Source organism: Physeter macrocephalus, chromosome 5, assembly GCF_002837175.3.
Source record: "Physeter macrocephalus isolate SW-GA chromosome 5, ASM283717v5, whole genome shotgun sequence".
In the NCBI taxonomy this organism is placed as follows: domain Eukaryota; kingdom Metazoa; phylum Chordata; class Mammalia; order Artiodactyla; family Physeteridae; genus Physeter; species Physeter macrocephalus.
In genome coordinates, this window is record NC_041218.1 from 71052519 (window position 1) to 71071366 (window position 18848).

Here is an 18848-nt window from a genome sequence, read left to right on the forward strand (position 1 = left end):
ACCATATGCTAACACATATATATGGAATCTAAAAAAGAAAAAAAAGAAAAAATGGTTCTGAAGAACCTAGGGGCAGGACAGGAATAAAGATGCAAACGTAGAGAATGGACTTGAAGACACAGGGAGGGAGAAGGGTAGTCTGGGAGGAAGTGAGAGAGTGGCATGGACATATAAACACTACTAAATGTAAAACAGATAGCTAGTGGGAAGCACCCACATAGCACAGGGAGATCAGCTCAGTGTTCTGTGACCACCTAGAGGGGTGGGATAGGGAGGGTGGGAGGGAGAGGCAAGAGGGAGGAGATATGGGGATATATGTATAACTGATTCACTTTGTTATAAAGTAGAAACTAACACATCATTGTAAAGCAATTATACTCCAATAAACATGTTAAAAAAAAAGTGTAGCAGAGAAATCTAAGGGCATGTATGAGATCCATTTAAGACAGGGGTAAGTAGGATGGTAAGTATTTGTCCACAGAAACAAGTTCATGGCTACCTGAAGACAACTACATATAAGGTGACTGGATATGCAACAATGAACACTGAACATTTAATTCTGATTGAAGTAACATTAATAGAGTCTACTTCTCTCTGATGGGGGATGACTAATTATGGTTTGCATAGTCACAAGCAAAGCGCTAATATATCTATCACTGCTCTCCCTTAATGGTAGTAGCACTATACCAATGGTATGGCCAATGGAATGAGATGTGGTCAGATATTTTAGCAGTGGGATGTAGAAAGTTTTTAGAAAAGACATAGTAGAGGGTCCACCTAGGAAACTACCCCTGCTTCTGCCAAGAGGCAAGCAGCACCTGACTATTATAGTGATCACAGCAGGCATGAAGAAAGAAAGTGGGAAATGCCAGAAATATAGAATAATTAGAATTCAGAGCATTTAGTTATTGGCTCTATCTAGGCCATGGAGAATAATCAGAACTGATTCTTGAATTCGGGTAACTGGAAGAACAGTGGCTCCCCTAACAAACAGGAGTGTCAGGAGAATACAATGGTTCAGATTCCTTATCAATAAAATTGGAATGAATACTTTGTGGAAATATCATGACAGTTAAAGAGCTAAAGCATGAAGACTAAGCAACGTGGCATACAAAATCAGGCTTTCAACCCACTAGCCAATATTATCTAAATGGAACTGATGGCCTTTGAGAAAGGTAACTACGGTAATATTTGCAATCAAGGGAAAACTGATTCATGTAGCCAATTTATAGCCTCATATAATATATAAACTTTACATACAATTTGTTCAATAGATAAATGTCGCAGGATTAAATTGCCATGTAATATACATAATTGTGTGAAGTGGGTAGAGCTTTTGAACCTCATCTAAATTTTCCACAAAACTATTATAAGTATGATTTTGGACTCAAATATGGTTCTGTCAAAATATTATTAGTATATATTCAAAATAAATGATGGCATGCACAATTTTTACTAGAATTACCACAAACACTTTGAAAACAGGCTAGTTAGAATCAAATGGGACATAATGATTATTAGTAATAATAGTGGTACATAATAGCAATAATAATAATTATTAAATATAAAAGAAACGTATGAAATTAAAGATACTAAGAATTCTCTGTAAAATCCCTCAGAAATACCATAAAACCTTACTAAACCTCTGTGGTTCTCTACTACCTGCAAAATGTAAAGAAGAAGAATATAAAGGAACTAATTGGAAATTTTACTGAGTGTAAAGGCATAGGACCTCCTTCCCTAAGCCATAAGCTCCTGAGGCCTCGGTTTCCACATGTGTAAATTTCTGTGTGAAGGCATTTTTCCAAATAACATTACATGATATATATAGTATGTACTGTAATAAAGGGGTGTCATGGTCAACTAAGTGTGGGAAATAATGGGTTAAACTAACTTCTTTCCTGACTACCCAGAGTCTTCTATAAGTCAATATAAATTGTGAGTCTCCATGAGTGTGAGTGGAATAAAATAATATCGTTTGGCAAATAAATTTGATCACATAGTAACTCACTTCTTGGGGGTGGAGTGGAGAAAACAATACTTAGGAATCTATGCTTTAGGTTATTTCACATGAGTTTCCAATCCAGTATATCATTTGAGCCTCACAACAACCAGGGAAGAAAGCAGAGCAGATAAGGATCCAATTAGTGATTAGGAAATTTAAATTCAAAAAGATAAATGAAAGCAGCAAATAGTGAGATTTACCTTTAGATGTTTTCCACGTCATTCTAGCAATGCGGTTTTATTAATTGAGACAATTTCTGTTCTCAAGGAGAATACCACCCACACGCTGGAGAAACTAATATCTCTTCCAAACATGACATTCTCTTCTACTCTGTAAAGCAGCCACAGTACAGCTGACTTGCTGTCTCACTTTGAAACACTTAAGCTATTTGGAAGCATGCTTTGTTAAGTTAAGCCTAAATGTGGAGGCACTCAGTTACTAAAGTGTGTGCCATGTAAAGTTCTCGCTCTCCCAAGACCTTTCTGTGATACCTAGATTCAAAATACGAGAAGTTCACTCGGTCGGTGGCTAGAAGACAGAGGAAGGCAAAATAAAGCCTTTCAAAGATAAGTAACACTTCCGAAAGGACAATCTGCTTCTAGTTCTTCAATGACAACCTTCATGAGAGACTCGTTAAAATTCTTGAGAAATTATTAACTGCACATTTGCTTTAAGAGTCAAAAATACATTTTGCACATGCCTCAGTTTAAATTGTAAAAAATATATGTAGTCATTCATTATCTTATGTGAGAGACCGGGCCCCAACACCAAAAAAATCCTCCTGAGAAATCTCATTATGGTGTTAGTTGCAACCCAGAGAAAATAATTCATATTTTGTTAAAGCACATACCCTATACACACAGACATGCACACACAGATACACAGACTTCATTATGAATTTTAGGAACTTCAACAATATACAAGGGATTTGGGATATCTCTTCACCAAGATCATGACCTATAGAACACGATCCTCCAGATTCAAAGTACTTTATTATACTGTTGATATGTAATTAATCTAGGTGCTGACATATTTATAATCTTGTTATCATATTTAAAAATACATATATCCCCTTTTATACTCCTTAAATTACAATGCTAAACTTACTTCATTTTGGTTTGATTAAAATTGTTACTTAATCTGCAAGGATTAAAAAACTTTCTACTGCCCTAAGGCTTTTATTTTAAATTATACATGCATCTATTCTGAAGAAGATCATGATTTAAAATTATGAGATTTAATTCTATTAATTTTGACATTCCATTCTGTAACTCCTCGTGTCATTAATATGTAATATTTTCTTTCAAACGTCTTCTAACAGTAGCCTGTAAAAGACCCTTACCACTATTAAATGTTTACATATTATCTATTTGCTGCCATAATAAATTACCACAAATTTAGTGACTTAAAACAATACAAATTTATTATCTTACAGTTCTGTGGGTGAGAAGACCGACACAGATGTCACTGGGCTTACAGCTCTAGAGGAGAATCCATTTCCGTGCCGCTTACAGCTTCAAGAGGTTGTCCACACTCTTTGGCTTGTGGCCCCCTTCCATCCTCAAAGCCAGCAATAGCTGATCAGTCTTTTTTCTCACTTCCTTCATTCTGACACTTCTGCCATCCTCTTCCACTTTTAAAAACACATTGGGCTGGGTCCACTCAGATTACTCAGGATAATGTCCCTATTTTAAGGTCAGCTGATTAGCAATCTTATTAGCATGTGCAACCTTAATTCACCTTTGCCATGTCAGGTAACATATTTACAGGTTCCAGGAGTTAGGACCAGGACATTTTTGGGGGGAACCACTACTCTGCTTACTACAGTTGGCCACAAGCTCATACTTTATATGCTGTCAATCAGTATCTGTGTTTATCATGAAAGGTATTTCTATTTAAATAATGTTTACTACATAAAGTCTTAAATTAGAGCAAAATAGTAAACGGCTTGGTTATAGAAAACGGGACAAAAGCCTTAAGCAACTCAATTAAGATCTTGAGCATAATGAACCACTTCAGAAATGTTAACAGAACCCAACGAACAAACTTGAAATCATGAAACTAGGATGATCTCACAAGTGTCATTCCCACCCTCTCTCATAAAGAAGCAATTCCCTGGCTTCCATAAAAGCACCTGCCTGATGCATGCCATATGCCTCTCGTCTACTTCCTTTATAAACTCCCAAGGATTCATGTTTTAAATTAAAGCTTCTATCAGTAGCCTGATATAAATGCATGTGGTTACAACAACACCTACTTTAACTTGCTAATCACACACGCCCACATTCTTTTGTGCATGACCCTACCAAGCATAGTTTTTATGACTGATGCCATTTATGCAGTAGTTGCTTAATTATCTGTATTCAAGAATTAATCAAGTAACAGAACTTCCCTTCTGAGAAACATAAAATATGAATTTTTTCTACCTAAATTAGTTATACTCTAAGCTCTTTGATGGTCGGAACATGTTTGTCTTATTTTAGTGCATTTCACAGATCCAAGCACATAATGCAGATCCAAAAAATAATTGTTCAAAGAATAAATGAAGGCATATTAAACATGTACCTTAAGCCTTCTACCATTTTTGTCCTTACTTGCCTAACAAAATCTATTACTCTCATTATATAGATTTTGCTTTAGTTAAAATCCAACATTCAGTCATAATTTACAAATATTTACTGAGTGCCAACTATGTGTCAGGCTCGTCAGATTCTTTATTAATACAGTGGTAATTTAGTTCCTGCCTTCATTCCTATGATTTGTGGTCTTTCAGATTTTTCAGTCTTTTGCATTTGATGCATTTGATGTTGATATCTGTTCCATGAAGGGTTTCTTAATCACCTCAAGCAGAAATGATCGGTCTCTTCTACTCCTCAATACTGTCTATTCCACTCACCATTTACACTGCCTCATATAGTAATTATTTATATGCACATCTCATCTCCCTTAATGCAATTTCTTATATAGCCCCTTGTAAGTTATCTTACACACACACAATAGTTGGACATAACATGATTTCCCCTTAAAAATATAACCTCTGCAAAAACTTAAGAAGGATGATTTCTACTCTGAAACTGTAATTCTCATTTTCCTTTATGTAATTCTTTTCTTTTTATCAACAGTGAAATATTTATGAATCTTGGCCAATAGGAAATAGAGTGTGTGATTATAAAGAAAAACTACAGTACTGTGGGTAAATATACAGTAATTATTAATTTGCAGATAGATAACAGTTCAATTATCCTAGTATCCTAAAGCAGTTACAATACACAAAGTTTTCCTCTAAGGGCCGACCATTACAATCTGTCCTTCCTAATGATGTCTTTGTAATGTCTGACATTTGGAGCAATCGTGATACTACAAGCAGATTCATCTCATTACACCTCCCATCACAAGGGAAGTGAGACAAAGGCAGTGCAAGATACACAGTTAAAGATAAAATTCAAAATAAACTTCAAGATATATGTTTTATATGCAAATTTACAAGTTTTACTGTAAAGTATTAGAGATTTTTTTTTATATTTTGTGGTGTTAATACAACAACAGCACATAAATTCTGCACATGCGTGATAGGGAGGAGTGGCCCTTCATACAGTATGTTTGAGTCTAAAAACTTAAATTAGATGACAATAGATGTGTGGCCGAGATTAGGTAGATTGTGCCCAAGACAATGTGGCTAGTTGGCAAGTGAACTAAGACTTGATCTGGAAATAATTGTCAGCTCTCGTTTCTAACCCTTTCTAATAAGTAACACCGTCGCCTCAGGAAACGGTACTAATGCAGACCTGTGGAGTAGGGTCATTTCTTTAAAAAATTTTCCTGCCAACTAATATTTTAAAAATGCTCTTCAAAACCTTCTTAAATAAACAAGCCTGCCAAATGCAATAAAAACTAGTTGATATGCTACAGTGAAACAAGCGGATAAGCAATAAGCTACATGCAAAACATTTCACTTAATGCATAGGAGGAAACAATTTCAATGGTAAACAAAAATAAAATGCTCTCTCAGTTAAGTTTTTGAAACATCTAAGGTACCCTTTAGGCTTGAAACAATTTGTATCCAGAAAAATAAATACTGTGTGGTAAGGATCAGTGAAGCCTCAAATTTACTTTTAAAGTTAACTATTGCCAAGTTTGAAAATTTCTTCCATTTTATTTCATTTGTACTTAATCTTCAGAAAGGAAGAAAACTCTTCAACCTCTAAGCAGCCTCTCTATTCCACGACCAGCCTTTTGTAAGAATCATTGTAATCATGATACCATTACTGTACACAAAGGAAAATCAATAGCAGACTCAAGTCACAATTTCACAAATTTACAATGAAACCAGATTTTAGAAGAACAAAGATGGAATTAAAAATAGTTAGGTCTACATACAGATTGTTTTACCAAGTCACCAAGAATCAAGTCATTGGTGATTTGGAAGGAACTGAGTTGACTCACCCACACCTGAGATGAATCCCAGGAATCTCTCTTTTTAAATGCTTTCCAGAGAAACCATGAGAAGCCAGGTGTGGCTCTTCCCAGTCCAGGTCACACAGAATGTAAAGGATTTAAATGCTGGAGAAGTGGAAACGTTTGCATTCTATCCTTTCATAGCACAGAAAGACAGAATGCAAGATCTAAAAGCATTCTGCTGGGAATGTACAGGAAATATGCATATGTCTCTTCACGCCACCACCAGTGATCACTCATTAATAAACATTATGTCACTATATGTACAGGTACTGTGTCAGTATTGAGGAAATCAAGGCCCTTATCTTGTATTCTCCATTTCTTCAAAATTTAGTATTTAAGCATAACAATGTTTTTATTTAAAAAGATAATATGTGGTATACCTATACGCTAAAATAGTTCCTTAGGGTTACCAGATTCATCCATAAAAATTACAGTTAAGTTCTAACTATATCTATATATAATCATTTAGCTTCCTAAACAGAAAAAATCAAATATTAATAGAAGCTCATTTTATCTCATTGGGTAATTCTACATACAATAAAACTGGTGCTCTCTATTTGATAGAGTCAGAATGTTTTGTGCCATAATTATGTAAAATCTTTTATACCTGAATATTTTAATGACATAAGCAAAAAGATTTTTTTAAATAAATTTATTTATTTATTTATTTATTTATTTATTGGCTGCATGGGGTCTTTGTTGCTGCGCGCAGGCTTTCTCTAGTTGTGGAGAGCGGAGGCTGCTCTTAGCTGTGGTGCCTGGGCTTCTCATTGCGGTGGCTTCTCTTGTTGTGGAGCATAGGCTCTAGGCGCACCGGCTTCAGTAGTTTTGGCATGCGGGCTCAGGAGTTGCGGCCCGCAGGCTCAGGAGTTGCGGCGCGCAGGCTCCAGAGCGCCGGCTCAGTAGTTGTGGCGCACGGGCTTTGTTGCTCCGTGGCATGTGGGATCTTCCCGGACCAGGGCTTGATCCCGTGTCCCCTGCATTGGCAGGCGGATTCTTAACCACTGCACCATCAGGAAAGACCCCACAAAATGATTTTTTAATGACAGAATATTTATCAAAAACCCTGCACTACACAATTTCAATGAGATATTTAGGGAACTAGGATTACTTAATCGTTTTATTTCCCCTCAGTTTATGGATAATCAGCAACTTCCTTTTTACTTTAGAATTTTTAAAATTTATTTAAACTATTAAAACAAAACCTCTTAGTCTTATTAAGGATACTGTTAAGATTAATAGAATGGCTATTCAGTGTAGGATGTTGAAATGATTCTGGTGACAAACCACATTTAGCCTTGCTGAGGATGCTAAATGTCAGGACTAAACCTGCACAAATCCCTTGACACATTGTGAAAACTTGAACCATGGCTTTTTAATGACTTTTCATCTCTTGTTGAAAATCTGGTATAAATAAGGAAGTGCATTCTATTTTGTCATTTTTAGAATTAAAAGAACAGTAACACCACAAAAGAAAACAAATCTGTGAGTGAGAGTTAAGACTGTCAGTCAGCAACATTTCCTGAGTGAGCACCATATGCTGTAAGAAAATACCAAGAGTCCCATCTTCCAATCACTAATAAAAAAATTACCAACAAATAGTTGCTTTCTTAGAATTCTGTTAAAGACACCCTGCAAGATTCACAGAATGGTACGATAAAACAATGTAAACGAGGTGGGTGTTGTGTCTCTTAATGCCTAAATGAGCCAAATATAGTAAATCGCATATTTAGTTGTTTATTTACATTGTCCCTTCCAAGGCAGATAATATTTTGATTCATAACAAATATAAGACAAAAGAGCTTCAAAAACTTAGAAATCACTGCCTGAAACCATCAACTTGCCAAAACCCAACTTGGGAGGGCTCAATTTCCTTTTTCTTTGCTTAACACTCTAGACATATTTCTTTGTAGATTTTGAATAGGTAAAAAATCATATTTTAAGCTATATGATTTCTTACATTATATATATATACACACACACATAATACACACTATAGTGGATGCACAGGAAAAATAATCACTATCTTGACCTCCAGAGTTTGATTTTTATTTGTAGAGCACTAATATTACTAACTCAATAAAAATCTTTCTATATATAAAGCTTTCTTCAAAATATCTGCAGAAATATTGATTGGGTTTATTATATCTTAAATCATTTTTAAATTTCTAACTAATGTATGCTTCCTAGGAAGTTTGATATGTATTTTTCAGAAAGAAACAAAACCAATGTTGTATATTCTTCAGCATTAATTCTACTCTGTATATCAGGGTGTGCTTCTGATTGCCTAAATTATCAAAATAATTGATGTTTTAGATTTTATATATTTAGAAATCCAGCTTTTAGGGCAAAGGAGCACTTTGCTGGTAGCTTGTCTTTTATTTAATCTTAGCTTTAAGTAAAACTAACAATACAAATTTAGGTTTATCCAATAGAATAAAAATTAAAGCTCTATTAGCCTATCAGAAAGATTTGCTGCCAATTTCTTTTCATAATTTCTTTATATATAAACTACTCATAAGGTATTTAAACTATTATTTATAATATCAATATAAGTCAGTAGGCAGAAAACTATAATTAGAGTCAAATCTGGCTCTGTGGCCTATTTTTGTTCAATCCATAAGCTGAGAATGATTTTTATATTTTTAAAGGGTTTTAGATAATGGAAAAAGAAAGAATAGGAGGCAGAGACTCTATGTGGCCCGTGAAATCTAAACTGTTTACAGTCTGTTCCTTTACAGAATAACTTTGCTGACTACTAGTATAACTTCCTATAATTTTTTTAAATTAAAAAAACTGACAGTCAACCTTCAGAATTTATTTACTGTATAAAGCAAAGAAAACTACAGGTAAACAAAAGGTATAGATATAAATATCTACACCAAGTCATATTTCTTAAACTTTTCTCACACAAAGGAACCTAATTCATTCCACATATCACAGAGAGCAGGCAGGTATTATACAAGATACCTCACATTTACTTAGTTGTCTCTAAAATGGTCTCACGTCACTAAAATTATGCTGAACATTTTACGGAGTAGGAACCTGAACCTCTGGAAGATTAAGTGATTTTTCTCTAGAAAAATAAATTGTGTTTAAAATGTACTAATTAACATTTTTACCTTAAATAACCTTACCACCTCCTAATTTTGAACTTTCCAACTTCCCTCATGTGATAAACTCTAGGCAGAGGTGAGAAGCAACTGCTGGAATTAAATATCAAGTATAACCAATTTCTCCCAGTGTTGTATTTTAATATTTTTTATTAAAATAATGCCAATCTGATTTGTGTTTTATGTAGCAGAACGCAGACATTTAACCACTCAACTCAAAATTATAATTATAGACTTGCATTTGAGACAATTGCATCTGGAAAGTCTTTCATTGAGTAAATTGTTTAAAATTTAATGGTAGTGGCTCTCAAGTGATTTATTACATTCTAGCAGTCCAACAACAGGCGGCAATAAATAACTTCACGGGGGTAGAGGCCTGCCTCCCACTACTCGTAACGGGGTTTGCCAAAACCAAATAAAAACAGAACTCAAGCTTTTTATTTCCAGGAGTTTAATATAAACAAATTTATTGAGCACTGGTTAAATATTATAGGCTTGATTCCCCACATGAGTTATATAGTGAACGTGAAGGAATGCTTATACAGAGTGTATCAGGTCTAAATACTTAGAGTGACAAGATTAAACTTCTGTCATACACTGTAAGAGTAAAAACACACGCCTGAGTATTAAATATATAAATAATCACTGATACATTAATTTCTTCTTAGACTCCCTAACCAGATTAGAACTAGAGATTACATTTAAAACTTTCTGGTTTTTGAGACTTTATAAGAAAACATGAAAGTGTTTTTAATGCAGTTCTCTGATTAATTAACATTAATATTTTACTAGTGATTCTTACTTCAAAGTTTTTAAAAATAATGTTACTGGACTTGAATACTAATGCACTGCTGCTTTGTGTCCACTGTTCTGTTTATCTCTTTCACCAAACCATGGGCCAACTATCGATCGGTATCATACATATTCTACATATATCAATTGCCCTCTCATTTTTTTTTTTTTTTTTTTCTTTGCGGTACACGGGCCTCTCACTGTTGTGGCCTCTCCCGTTGCGGAGCACAGGCTCCGGACGCGCAGGCTCAGCGGCCATGGCTCACGGGCCCAGCCACTCCGCGGCATGTGGGATCTTCCCGGACCGGGGCACGAAACCCTGTCACCCGCATCGGCAGGCGGACTCTCAACCACTGCGTCACCAGGGAAGCCCTGCCCTCTCATTTTAATGGTACAAAGATTCCTGCAAATCATATTCCTTCAATATCTAAGCATGTGATGAGTGGACTTATCTCACTGAAAAAACTATAGACCAGTTCAGATATTGCTGATTTTAAGGTCGTGAGTCACGTGACAAGCTGCTGGCTAGACACGTACAGTAGAAACACAATGAGAGATTCAGAGAAATGATAATTTAATCAAACAAAAAAACAAACAGAAATGGGTTCTTCAACCTCAGTTAGTTTGAGAAGCACTACTCTCCAGGATATGGTAGGGATCTAAGTGGAAATCAAGGGGAAGTGGCAACATAAATAAGTATGAGTAAGGTCAATATAGATACCGTATAAATTTCTTAAAGACTAAACCATTGATTAGCTATTAACAAAGCAAACACAAATGAAGCTAAACTCTATTCTGAGTTATTGAGAAGCAAAAAAGTAATCACGACATAATTATGCTATCTGGAATTTAAGAAGTGTGTTTGGGTTAGTTTACTGGAGTTTTGGCCAAGGTTCAGACTCACAAATATCTCTAGGGTCAACACTCATTCTCATTTTATCTCCCTTGCTTTATCTCAGTAACTGTCACTGCTCTGTCTGCGTCAGACAAGCTTTTGGCCAGTTTTGCCCACACTTGTACTTTGCAGCCAATTTGTGTGTCTAATACAGACATTGGCAGCTTTTTCGAAGGGCTGTGCTAAGGGTTTAACATCCCTTCTCGTGGCTTGCATGGGTGAAGGGAAGAACACCTAAACATGCTCCTAGTCTTGAGAGTCAAGTCTGGACCCCACACTCCCTCGAGTGATCTCTGTTACTTCACTTGGTTCTCCCCTCTCCATCCCCTCCTACCAGATGCTGGGATTTTATTGATGGCATCTTAGAAGATCGCAAAGGAAATGAGAAGACACAGCATAGCTTAGGAATGAATGCAGAAAATGACAGGTCTACATCTAAGAAAATTCTATACTATGTCATGTGGAATATTTTCACTGCCATTGAAAGATGGAAGCTGTATGGCAAAAAAATCGTCCTGATTTCAAATAAGTGCATTTTTAAAAAACTTTTTTGGAGTCCCAGAACCCTAAGAATCTGATGAAATCTGTGGACCCTGTTGTAGGAAAATGCTTGCATCAACAGACACAGAATTTTCCATTTAATTTTAGGCAGCTCATGGATCACCTGAAATAAGGTCAACCATCCCAATTTAAGAAACTCTGATCTAATCCAATCTTTTAATTTTACAAATAGCTCAATAAAGCTCCAAAGAGGTAATGTTGTTTGCCTAACACAACACAGCAAGTTAGCAGCAAAGACATACAAGTTTTTTCACTCCAAATCTAATGCCCTGAAGAGACTCTTAAAAATCAAAGGAAGCTTCTGAGAAAGAGAAGAAATGCTTATAGTGTTTTCTGAGACATGGGGAAATCTTTCAGAGCACAAATCCTGCTTTTTTTCCCCTCAAGAGCCAAGAAGTGAAATTCATAAGCTTCTCTTTGTAAGCTTCTCTTTGTTACTCTGATTTGAAGAGACAGAAGTGAGAAAGATAAGCAACTCGAGTTAAAGTACCCAGAAGGATATTTAAGAGTTGGGAGAAGGTCCTCACATGGAAACAACATGATTCTGCACCAAGTCTATATTCATTAGGATAAAACCAAGTCAACCTAAACATTATTGTAATTATATTAAGAAAAGAATATTAATTAAATTTCTAAAACAAAACACATGTTTCAGCTCCCCCTCTAGCTGCCCCCTCTCCCCCAGTGCCTACCCTAGTTACCACTACCACCAACTAACTACATTGACTGCAGCCTGAAACCTGAGTCACCTTAGGTTCCTCCCCTTCCTTTGGCTTCTAATGCTCTAAGACCCATCAGTACCTCCCCTAAGTGGGTGTCTCTCGAGTCCATCATCTGATTTCCTCTCCATCATTCCTGCAAATCTCAAGCTCTAGCCACCTCTTGCCTGGCTTTTCTTTCTTTCTACTCATGTTTCTTTCTACCTCCATTTTTTTCCAAGTGATCTACCAAACTGCTCTGAAAGGGACCTTTCTATAAAGCAAATCTAATCACATTACTCTCTGGCTTGACCCCCACTTCAGTGGCTACCTGTTACCTATAAGCTTCCTTTAAAAAATTTTGTTGGATTTCTGAAATATTTTCAAATGTTAATTACTTTTTCATTTTGCATGGTTAAAGATAAAGAATAATGCTTATTTTAGATTATTATTTTATCAGAGATTATATAAAAAGTTGTATAAGTTATATATAAAAGATATATATAAATATATAGTTATAGATGAAAGTTATCCCATGAAGAATTTAAACTCATTTTATATGTAAAAAAGAGAGTTCTTTTTCCTCTCATTGAACAAGGATGGATGCTATTTGTATTGCCATATACTTATTTAAGAAGAAAAAGATTTAGAACATACTGCAATTAAAATACAGACTGAACTTTTATTCTATTACATAATGAAAAATAGATAATACTTTATACTCTAAAATTTGATTTTCATAATATGAGCTTAATAAATCAGCTGGTTTATTTTTTATGATGATATGTCTTATGTTTAAAAGCTAAGAAAAAAGAGAAAATATTCTATAGTACCACTTGTAACGCTTCTCCATGGTGACATAAATCCCAGGGATATGTTCGCCTACCCCAGGGGTTTGAGAATTACCAAATGGGTCATGCTGAGTTACCAGTATGGCATCCAAGGCTCTTCTGAAGACTTTGCTCCATCTCTGGGCCCTTCACTCTATTTACATCAACTAATTTGGAGTTCCCCAGACCCCATGCCCTTTTTTTTCTTCCTGTAGGGTCCCTTTGATTCCCCTTTTTGTAAATGTAGACATTTCCATTCATTCTTTACACCCCAGAGTAGGAATCATCCATTCTCTGAGGCCTTCTCTGAAACACTTTTTCCTTTTGCCACCCCTCTTTTCCATGTATGACACATTATTGTCACCATATACATTTTCCTTCTGAACTCTTAATCTCTAGGTAGTAGGAAACTCAATACCAAACATAGTATGGGGAAATACACATTTATGAATAAATTCATCAATGAAATGAAAAGTTAATTTAGGAAAATAACTAAAGCAACTGGAAAATAGAACAGGTCCAGGTGAAAATTTTCTCAACACGACATGGCTTTTTATGTAATGTTATACTGTTACTTTCTCCTTTAAGTATTTTTTGGGGGTGGGGGGTGGAGAGGATATCCAAAACATGGTATATGAACGTCATGTATTGTGACTGACTCTACAGTGGTGCAGAGTAATCTGGCATAATATTAATGTGACAATCCAAAATTTTACTTTTCCAAAATCTCTTCAGGAGTGGGATGATGCTCTTAAAACAGTGTCTTTCTCCCTATACATTCAAGTGTATCTATGTCAGATATTGCTAGCTGTCCACTAAAGACTTTCTCCTTCCTCCTCGGTTACAGTAAAGTGTAACTGAGACACAGCTGCTGGCTGGGGACTGCATTTCCTAGGTCCTTTTGCTACATGTATGGCTATGGGACTAATCCCTCATTGCTAATGGAGTGTGACCAAGAATGATGTGAGCAACTTCTATTTGACTTGCTTAAGAGGAAATCTCTGAGCCAAGGCTTCTGTTCTTTTCACTTCTATTTAGAGTAGTGGCAATCAGTGACTTTGGAAGCTGGGCACTAAAAAACGGTAGAGGCGCTGCCTGCATGAAACAGAGCTGCTAACAGACATGGATGATCTATCTGGACTGGTTACCCAAGAGAGAAATAAACTTCGATCTTGGTTCAGCCACTGAATTTTGGGATCTGTTAGAGCAGTTTAGAAAACTGCAAGTCTTTGTATGTTTCTACATCTATGATACATTTGTATCCAATTTAAATAAATCCTCAAAGCAGGTCTTTTAAAACTCGCAAATGTTAATATTTATAATGAGAGATTCATCTTCTGAACTATAAAACTTTTGGATAGCAAATTTTATAAAGCCTGATATAAAAAAGTTAACTTTGTATCTACATTTAGAAGTGATTTGCTGACAAAAGTAAACCAACTTTTATGCAAAAGTGACATGATAACATTTCCTGTTATGAGGCCCTACAGAAAGGGAAATGCAAAAGTACTAAAAGAGAACCATTTGGTGCAAACCCCAACAGGTTGATGTTTTCCAAAAAATGGTTGGGTTACATTAAAATTTTCTGAAGTTTGAGTATACCTCCTGAATCATTAAATAAAACTAAGACGACTGCCAGTTTCTTTTGTTACATATGGGATATTTAATTATTAATGGAATCCTAGCTCCTTGTAAGACAGAACTGTGAGTATAAATACGAGGTAGAATTATTATTTAAAATTTAGTTTCTGCTAATTTTCAAGTTGACTTCAGAATAAAAAGTTATGGTTTGTTGCAATCATACATATTTTATAATTCATTATAGAAATGAACTCTGTAAGTAAAGTTTCTCTTCGATTTTTATTGCCAAAGGGCACTCATGAAAAAATAGGTCTATGATAAATATTAATTTCCTGTAGGAAAGTATTCAAAGAGGGAGTTCTGTGGTGCTACAAATAAATGGGTAAAGAGATACTTTCTGAATACTTTTTTCTAGCGTTTAAATTCAATAAAACGATATAACTGACAGCTCAATAGCATCATTTCTGGCATTATTTTCATGGCTTCAAATAATCTGACCTCCTTTTGTAAAGTAGATATTTGCTTCCCAGGGGATGCTATCAATACCACCATGCTGAAGCTTCACTGCCGATGGCCCTGGCATTGGCAGGGCTCCATTAACATGCTAAAGCATGAAATCTTGTAATTTCTTAAATAAGTAATCCCTATCAAATGGGTCCAAGACTGGCTCTATTTTGATAGAAATGGTAAAATCTGATACATTTTACTCCAAAGTACTGAATGGTACACTGCTTCCTACTTGGAGACTGGCTTTTTCTGTCATTCCTCTGAAAAATTTACATCTCTTTATTTCAAAGAGAGAGTACCAGACATCAGACAGGCGCTCCCTTGATTTACTGCCACCAAGGTTAGAAAGCAGCTGTGGCAGGAACCTAGCCTCTCTCCTAGCATTCTGCTAGAAGCCAAGGGTGTCGCTCCTCTTGTTTCAGGCCCACCACTTAACTATGCCCTGTATCCCACCGCTCTGGATGTACGGATGCTGCACAGTAGCCCCTCTCTCTTTCATATTGCCACCTTCTTAACTTCTCCTTTACATCAGCGTGGTTTCTCATCGTAAAACAAGAAGCGTCTACCTACCAGTCTTCTTCAGGCCCTTACCTTCCTCCCTGCCCTCTTCACAGGTATTATCACTGTCCTCAAATTGCCCAGCTCTCATTAGACTTGAACTTTCTGCCATTTGATTTCCTCCTAACGACTAACACTGTACCAGCCCTTGTCAAGGTTAGCAATTTCCTACATTTTAAAACAAATGCTTTAAAATCCTTACCTTACTTGACACTGTTTCAGAGTCTGAGAATCTCCTGCATTAACCAACTCTGCATATAGTACTCTGTAATACATGAACATGGGACAAGGGGTTCTATTTATACAGTTACAACCCAATGGTGGCACTTGGTGCTGTGAAATGAAGCAACCTGCTTTTTTCTTTGTGTCTGGTAATGTTAGCCAATTCTTTTCTTCCTTGAAATGTGCTTTTACCTTAGTTTCTATAAAATCATACTTCTTGTATGGTTACTTCTCACCGGGCCCTCATTCCTTTACTCATCCCTTAAATGTTGACTTCATTGGGACTCTATTCTAGGCTTCCTCTCTTCACTGTCTGCCTGTGACATGCTATTAAATCTATGGTTTCAACTGCCTATTATGGATAACACCTATATATCCACATCCTAATAGTAGTAATGATAAGAGATACTATTTCTGTTACTCTTACATTTTGCCATGCAAAATGCATTTTATGTGTGTTGACACATTTAATCATCGCAACAATTCCATGAGGAAAATACTATCTTTATTCCAATTTCAAAGATGTGGAAAGTTAAGTTCAGAAAGGTTTAAGCAACCTGTCCATAGCAGCAATGTTAGTTGGTGGCACAGCCAAGATTTGGACCAGATAATTTGTCCTTCAAATTTCCTTGGGATGCTGCCAATACTATCATGCCAAACCTTCACTATTGCATAGCTCCAAGTCTAGCTCAAGTCCGTATACACTGAGCCTTACCCATGCTGCCTCGTGGACTTTAGATCTTCATGTATGACTACTGGCTATCACCACCTAAGTGTACCTAACGTTTCAGTAATGCCAACCATATGACCGGCTAGACCTGCATATGTAAAGACTTTGGCCAATAGGGAGCCTCAACTGAGACAAACTAAACCATCCCCTGGCCAAATATGACCAAGATGAAGGTGATCAAGTTGGAGCAAAATATGTTCCTACTTCATTCACACAAATATGGTATAGAAAAAACACAGAACTTAAATATAGACATAATTCCAACTTTTCCAAGTGAAAAATCGTGTTTTGGGAAACTTCATAAATTCATGATGCTATACATCTGTCCATTTATTTACAGGAAATACGTTACATGAAAATGCAAAATACGTGTAATAGTCATTTCAGTTTAAGAATGCGATTCACTCAGAGCTGTTTGGACCAGTCTGGCCACATACTAACCAATCAGAACACAGCAATACCCAGACCAAAGGCAATTCACAAGATGAGATATGTATTTGCTCCAACTCTAGAAGAAAGAGTTGTCATAAAGACGTACATTTTAGGTACCACAGATATATGAAAAAGCAACTTAGTCATGGTAGCTGGCAAAACGACAATGTTTATCTATAATAGGTATACACAAGATAAAGGCAGAAATTCTCATCACTTTATGTTAAACAAGAGCAGTGATAGTCTGTGTAACTTCAACTGAGCTCTGATGCTCTATAGTTCCTTTAGTCTTGAAATCATTATACCCAGAATGGAACTCATCATGTGTTCTCTTGAACCTGGTCCTTCACTGTCAGGATTGCAGTGAAGGACTCCATCATGAAATAGTGGTCCAGCCAGAAACATGGACATCATCTTTGATTTCTCCCTCTTGATAATTTCCAAAATGCTTTTGTAATATAATGTCATATGATGTTTTGATGATAGCAGTCCTGTGAGGCTGGATTATCCTCATTTTATAAATGAAGACATTTATATTCAAAGAGGTTGACTTCCCCAAAGGCACCATGTTCAAGTGGGGTTTATTCCAGGAATGCAAGGATTCTACAATATATGCAAATCAATCAACGTGATACACCATATTAACAAATTTAAGGAGAAAAACCATATAATCATCTCAATAGATGCAGAGAAAGCTTTTGACAAAATTCAACACCCATTTATGATAAAAACCCTGCAGAAAGTAGGCATAGAGGGAACTTTCCTCAACATAATAAAGGCCATATATGACAAACCCACAGCCAGCATCATTCTCAATGGTGAAAAACTGAAACCATTTCCACTAAGATCAGGAACAAGACAAGGTTGCCCACTCTCACCACTCTTATTCAACATAGTTTTGGAAGTTCTAGCCACAGCAATCAGAGAAGAAAAAGAAATAAAAGGAATCCAAATAGGAAAAGAAGAAGTAAAGCTGTCACTATTTGCAGATGACATGATATTATACATAGAGAATCCTAAGGATGCTACCAGAAAACTACTAGAGCTAATCAATGAATTTGGCAAAGTAGCAGGATACAAAATTAATGCACAGAAATCTCTGGCATTCTTATACACTAATGATGAAAAATCTGAGAGTGAAATTAAGAAAACACTCCCATTTACCATTGCAACAAAAAGAATAAAATATCTAGGAATAAACCTACCTAAGGAGACAAAAAACTTGTATGCAGAAAACTATAAGACACTGATGAAAGAAATTAAAGATGATACAAATAGGTGGAGAAATATACCATGTTCTTGGATTGGAAGAATCAACATTGTGAAAATGACTCTACTACCCAAAGCAATCTACAGATTCAATGCAATCCCTATCAAACTACCACTAGCATTTTTTACAGAACTAGAAAAAAAAATTTCACAATTTGTATGGAAACACAAAAGACCCCAAATAGCAAAAGCAATCT

At 35.9% G+C, this 18848-nt stretch overlaps 1 protein-coding gene across 5 annotated transcripts in view; it reads right to left on the minus strand.

Moving 5' to 3' along the window:
- CRPPA (CDP-L-ribitol pyrophosphorylase A) overlaps positions 1-18848 on the minus strand; it is a 466682-nt gene that overhangs the window by 171103 nt on the left and 276731 nt on the right. Inside the window, exon 10 of one of the 5 annotated variants that reach the window (XM_028490072.1) lies at positions 16207-16263. The exons of the other annotated variants lie outside the window; for them this stretch is intronic. Within the exon in view, the coding sequence (XP_028345873.1) occupies positions 16240-16263 (24 nt within the window). The 3' untranslated portion in view covers positions 16207-16239. Of the gene's footprint in view, positions 1-16206; positions 16264-18848 lie in introns of those variants that run through there. 5 annotated transcript variants of the gene reach the window in all.